The sequence below is a fragment of the Malania oleifera genome, chromosome 1 (genome assembly GCF_029873635.1).
Source record: "Malania oleifera isolate guangnan ecotype guangnan chromosome 1, ASM2987363v1, whole genome shotgun sequence".
Lineage (NCBI taxonomy): Eukaryota > Viridiplantae > Streptophyta > Magnoliopsida > Santalales > Ximeniaceae > Malania > Malania oleifera.
In genome coordinates, this window is record NC_080417.1 from 128,415,439 (window position 1) to 128,422,123 (window position 6,685).

The following is a 6,685-nucleotide window of genomic DNA, read 5'->3' on the forward strand; positions in this document are numbered from 1 at the left end:
GGTAAAGTGAAAAGGAAAAAACAACAGAGCTTGCTGCACAATCTTCTGACACAAGAACAATCCCCTGCTGTTTTGCAGAAAATCCCCTCTGTATTTCCCCTGCTTTCATGCCATCTGCACCCATACACGCAGATTGCAGAGCATGCTTCTTGGTGTGTTGCTTTTTATTCTTTCACACTCTATTCAGATTTTATTGCTTAATTATTTGTGTAAATAAATAGACATACATATATATATATATATATATATGTACAAAATATTATACACCATGTTTGGTTAAAGAAAAATTTTAAAGATTCCCAACAATGGGAGTGGAGAAATTGTTGATGATCAGTGTTAAAAAATCTCATGTGAGTCAGAGTTGAAATTTTCTAGAAATCTTATATACCCACAAATTCATCTTCTCATATTCCTTTGGTAATCCAAACTTTTATAAGAAGGGCATTAAGATTGAAAATTTTAGACTAGATAATTTTCTCAACCAGATGCTTAATAAATTGAATCTCGTATACAATGCAAGCTTATGAGACAGAAATGATCACATAAGTTATTTCCTTTTCAATAATATAACACACTTGCATGTTTAACCTGAAAACTAAAACAAAAGGAGGATTAATAACCCATAAACTACTATTAAAAAACAATGACATATTAGTGGACTAATAAATTAAAATCCATGGGGATGAAGAACTTAATTGCATGCTTTCTATCAATAAAAAATAATTATTACATCCTGTGGATGGATAATAATAATGAAGATGACGCCATCATTCACTTCAAGAGCATCCGAAGGCCTGTAAATTCCAAAATACATGGAATTAGCATCCAAAAATTACTTACCAAAAAAAAAGTCTCACACACGCATATTAAATCGAAGAATTTGCTCGGTATTGTCATAAAAAATTATCAAAAATAAAAAATATATAAATAGCAAACAGCAACAGAAACTTAAAAATGAAAAACCTATTTAATTAATATTCTTAAAGCTGTATATTTTTGTACTAAGAAAATTGTGCACACTGTAATTTAATTCAGAAGAATGAAGTTTAAATATCAAAAGTAGGAGACGACAAATCGCCAATAAAAACTAAAAATCAAAAGATGAAATTTGAAAACAGATGATAAAAAATTCATATACTGCTTACGCGAATGCAGAAAATACGCCTCAATCCAAATGACGGGAAACCCTTTCTTGCATTTTCGAGTTTGGTCAGCATTGTGTCTTGGGAGCACACAATATCGCCGGCGGGCGAGGCCAAGAACGCTCTACGGGGAACCGGAGGAGACCAAAGCCCGCTCTGCTCATAGTCGAAATCGAACTTTGATGCGTCGAAGTATTTTCCCAGAAGTCTGTCCGACACCGACTTCGAAACCACTTGAATGTTCCGGCTGTAATTGCTGCTCGGGGAGCAAGTTACCGACGAAAATGACGACGACGACGACATGCTTGTAAATTATAATATTTGTGGAGAGAGAGTTCAGCTGAGATAAATATAGGAGAGATGGGGAAGAGGGGATGCAATCATGTGGGTTGGGGGAATTGGAAAGCTGAGAAATTTCTGATTTCGATGCGAATGAAGGACAATGGTACCTGTGCAAATTGCCGTCCTCTTTGAACTTTCTTTCTTTCCTGGTTTAAAGAAAGTTGGGGTCTTGGGATAAGGCATCAAATTATTATGGCTTTTTTCATGGCCGCTCTTTCAGCTCTGTTGGATAAGAGAGATGAGAATTATATACGGTACATGCAAAAAAGCAAACAGAGCCCCCGGGCAATGGCTGGCTTGGGCCACTTGTTGGTTTAAGTCTCAGGTTCGATTCTGTCCCAAACGAGCAAATTCTGCATATACCTCTGTGCAGTGAGAGGGACCTTGTTGCATGACTACCCTATGCCGCCATCAGAGTGTCTCAGAGTATACCCGGTCAATGGGAGTGTCAGCTAGATGGGCCGAGAAAGTCAGAACACCCGATGTAATCAAAAAACAAAAGAAGCAAATGAGGCACTAGCCCAACCCATCCCTTTGGAAAATGCTTCACAAGTGACTCCCTATGATTGTAGTCCATTTTTCCTTTTCTTTTTATTAAATAATTAATTAGGGTAAGATTTAGGGAGTATAAGTTGATCGAACTTAGTCGCAATCTATTTAGGTACGATTCATTTTATAATTTGATTCAATTTGATTTTACTCGAATTCGATTTAAGTTCGAGTTACTTGAATAGTTTAATAAGTCAAGTTTAAGTTATAATACTACTCACAAGCATGATTGAATCTAATCTAACTTTTAAATTTTATTATTTTATATTATATAAGTCATCTAATATATACTTTATACATGTATTTAATATTAAATTGCAATCAACATATGTTTAATCAAGTTGAGTTTGAGGTTAAGAACTTGTAGTTGAGTTTGGTTTAAATTCAACACTTTTAAGATCGATTGAGTTTGAGTTGAGTTTTGAGTATCCTATTGAATCAACTCAATTCAACTCGAATACACCTCTAATATGATTATTAGTTAGTTAAGCTTATTCATGAGCTACTCAAACTGAGCTTACTACATTGTTAGTCTCAAGGCTTCATTAAGTTAGTTTTAATGATAACAAATTATTGTACACTATTGACTTTGTTTTAAGTTGTATTTCAACAAGTTTTAAGCTCTTAGAGTTGAAGAGTTGAGGAGGATTTGAAGATTTTATTTGTTATATTTGTATCAATTTTCTCTCAAATTGTATTAGGATATAACTTTTCTATTTTTAAGAATTTGAAAATAGTGGCTTAAAAGCAGCTAAACTAGAAAAATGTAGACAAAATTAAGAGATTGTTCCAGCCTACCCTACTAAGGCAAGCCATGGTGGCAAGTTGATCGACTTGGCACAAGCCCAACCAATCCCTTTGGAAAATACTTAATGACACTGACCTATGACGACACTATTTCATCAGTGACTCCTTACCATGTGGGTCCATGTCATCATGGGCTCGTATTTGTATAGCACGATTACAATCATTTTTCATTCCTTTCCTCTTCCTTCATGAAAAAAAATAATCATGATAGGTTTTAGGGGGTGTAAGTAAGTCAAGCTTACTCACGAGCTGTTTGAGTTTGATTCACTCTACAACTTAACTCACTCAAGTTTGAATAAGTTTGAGTTACTTGAGTAGCTTAACAAATGGAGTTCAAGTTTAAGTCAACTTTTTGATTTCAATATTTTCTAGTTAAGTTCAAATATCCTATTGTGTCAACTCAATTTAACTCAAATACACCTCTACTATGATCATTAATAAGTTAGCTTATACGTGAGCTACTTAGGGTTTAACTCACTTTATTGATAGCCCCAAGGTTTCTTTAATCTGATTTGATGATCGCAAATTATTTTACATGAATGACTTCTTTTTAAGGTTATCGACGCCATAATTTGTCTAAGGTGTTGATAAAAGGGAATGGTGGTCCCCAAACAAGAATGAGCTTTGAAGAAGAAAGGAGGTAAAATAGTTAAAATCATATGACATGAAATTGCCACTATTTTTGTTTTGAAAACACTAGGAAAATAAATAAAATATTTTAAAAAATTTGTGAAACCTAGATTTTAAGTTTGAGAGTATATTTGTGTGTAAGGAAGGTAATTAATTAACCATATCAATGATGGTTAGCTAACCAACACCCTTAACGACATTTTTTTTGTAGAATGGTTGCCGCAATTACGTATGTGTGCCTTTAAAAAGAGAAGAAATAAAAGATAAAAGGGAAACCCCCCCCCCCCCCCCCTTTCAGCCCTCTAGTATTAATATCATTATCTGAGCACTCCAACATGACTCCACCAATAGAGAACTGAATGGATGGGAATGGGTGGGATGCCAATGTTAATTTAAGATGTTCTTAGGGAGTCCTTGGAGGTCCATTTCTCATATTATCCTTCATTCACCCGTCACTCTAAACTTGATGTGGGGAGGGGTTCTTGGATCATTTTTTGGAAAGACCCTTGGCTAGGAAATGCTCCCTTCTTTACTTCTTTCCCTCTTCTCTTTCATTTGAGTTCTTAGCAAAATAGAGCCATACATTTCTCTATTGGTGGCTTGATCAGTTCTTTGGTTTCTTGAAATCTCCACTTTAAGAGACCTCTTAACAAGGGAGATGGTGGAATTGTCATCTCTGTTAGGAAATTAAATGGGTAGGAACAGTATCACACAGCTAAAATAAAAAATGAGAAAATAGGAATTGACACCAACATTTACGTAGAAAACCCCAAACAAATTGAGGGAAAAACCACGGGTAAGAGTAGAAGGAATCCACTATGAAAAATAATGATACAATTTCTCTTAAATTAGGAGAAACTAGAAACACAGGCTACAACAGAGACACTTTGTAGGAGAGTACTTGATTTCTCTCTCTAAAGGTGGAGTTGGAGATGCTTGGGATGATTTCTTCCTTCACCACCACTTCCCTATTTATAGGGATTTTGTAAGCCTCCTTTTCAAAGCCGTCAAATGAATAGTGTAGCCACCTTTGTAGACATGTGCAGCCACCAAATGAATAGTGTTGCCACCATATGAATAGTACAACCCCTATTTTGGACTTTGAATGCTAGAAATAACTTTACAATTCAACAATCTCTGTTATCTTTATTGAATCGGAGCAACCTTTCTTCGGGGAGGGATGTTGCTCTTGGTCTTTCGATCAGTCAAGAGTGTATTCTTGAAAATATTTTTATTTTTAATTTTTTATCCATTCCAACCCGTCATTTCCACTATATCCTACTATTTTGAGGGTGAAGGATCCCACAAAAATTAAGGCTTTCACTTGGTTGTGCTTGATAAGATAAATTCTGATAACTTGTTGTAAATTAGGAGATCTTTGAAGGCTCTCTCCTTTGTTGTATGTGTGCTCTAGTACAAGAACTGCGAGACAGCTTCCCATCTTCTTTTGCACTGTGAATTTTCTTGGAGGATTTGGAATATGTTTTTTGGTATTATGGTAGAGAACTAGGTATCTCCTTTAGTGCAAAACTTGTTAGCCATCTCTTTCGCAGGCTTTGGTAGGATGAAGGATAGGGCAGCATTGTAAGAGTGGTATTTTTGTTATTTTATGGGCAATAGGGATGGACCATAGCGTATTGCTCGGATATTTTCTGGAAAAAAATGAATTGGGTGTTGGTTTGAGGAAAATTCAGTACTTGGCCTCTTTGTGGAGTTTTGGTTATGGATTTTTTAGAGTTACAAAGAGATTGGAGGAATATGCTGACTTAACAATCTCTTATCTCTGTTGTTTTTAATTTTTTATTTCTAGTTTGTCCCTGTTTTTCTCAGAAGAAGTCTCATTCTTCCTCTTGTAAATTCTTTCTCCTCATAGGTGCGTTAAGGAGAAGCTGTATGATTGTGGAATTCAGATTGAGGGGAGGAGAGGTTACTGCTGATTCTTTTTTTATTTCTGAGGGGATTTAGAAATTTTTGGCTAATTTGTTTACTTAGGAGGATGTTTGTGTTAGGAGATGTGTGGCTCGTATGGGTGTTGGCAGTCGCACCACCCAGCAGAAAATGTTGAAGCTAGAGATGGACGGCCACCAACAATTGACCTATCATGTTGACATCACAGCTTCCTTATTTGACTTCTTCCCTCTCCCATGTGTATATATATGTAATGTATGTGTGTGTGGTTAATTGCAGTTGTGTGCGGTGAATTGCAGTAGTGTGTGGTGAGTTGTAGCTGAGTGCAGTAAAGTTGCAGAGTGTGTATGCATGTAGAAAGCTGTGTTGCAGAGTGTGTGTGGTGCTGTGTTGTGAGGCAGAGTGAAGAGAGAGTGAGAGAGGAGTTGAGGGCAGTAGCATCCTCCTTCTCCTTGTGTAATTATCCCGATGATTATAGTGGATTTGTACTCTCCCGTGGACGTAGGTCATAGTGGACCGAATCACGTAAATCTGGTCTCACATTTGTGTTGCATAATTTTGCTTGTGCGATTGCTATTTGTCGATCATTTTTTTTCGCAACAGTTTGCAGGCCTATGTGTGAAGGGTTGGAGTCCTATTTGTATTTAGCAGATGAGGTGGTTGAAGCGACCTTCTGAGGGAAGTGAGGTTAAGGCGGCAGTGTTCAAAATGGTGGGGGATAAGGCTACTAGTCCGGATGGGTTTAGTATGGCTTTCTTTCAAGAGAGTTGGGATGTTGTTAGAGGGGATTTAGTGAAGATATTCTGTGAGTTATTTTTTAATGGTATTTAGGGTGAAAGCATTAACTCTTAACTTTCACCATTTTGGCGCCTAAGAAGAATAGATTGATTAAAAAGTTGCCAAGATTTTAGCTAATAGCCTGAGTTTTGTGATAGGAGACATTGTTTTGGAGGCTTAAAAGTGCTTTTGGGGGAATAGGCATATTTCATTCTATTTTAGCAACAAATGCGGTTGTTGATGATGTTTGTAGGAGGAGAGATAAGGGACTTATTTTTAAAGTAGACTTTGAAAATGCTTATGCCGAGTAAGTTGGAATTTCCTCAATATATATTCTTGAAAAAAGGGTTTGGTTAAAGGTAGCAGCCTTGGACGAGGGAATGTTTATACATTGCTTCTTTTCTGTCATTTTAATGGAGAGCCTGAATCTTGGTTTTTGGCTTTGAGAAGGGTTAGGCATGGAAATCCTCGTTTTGTGTTTTTTGTTTGTTCTTGCGGTAGATGTTTTTAGTAGTTTGGGTTTAGAGAGA

At 36.3% G+C, this 6,685-nt stretch overlaps 1 protein-coding gene across 2 annotated transcripts; it reads right to left on the reverse strand.

Moving 5' to 3' along the window:
* Positions 1 to 472: 472 nt before the first annotated feature.
* LOC131151218 (uncharacterized) lies at positions 473 to 1,842 on the reverse strand. Of its 2 annotated transcripts, XM_058102478.1 has the most exons (3): positions 1,592 to 1,813; positions 1,146 to 1,446; positions 473 to 794 (listed from the first exon to the last, which is right to left on the reverse strand). In XM_058102478.1, exons 2-3 carry the CDS (start codon positions 1,443 to 1,445, stop codon positions 777 to 779), a joined length of 318 nt encoding a protein of 105 aa, XP_057958461.1. In that variant the 5' UTR covers position 1,446; positions 1,592 to 1,813; the 3' UTR covers positions 473 to 776. The 2 variants fall into 2 exon arrangements, with proteins under 2 accessions (XP_057958461.1, XP_057958455.1); XM_058102472.1 differs by having other exon boundaries at positions 1,146 to 1,842.
* Between the last annotated feature and the right edge of the window lie 4,843 nt (positions 1,843 to 6,685).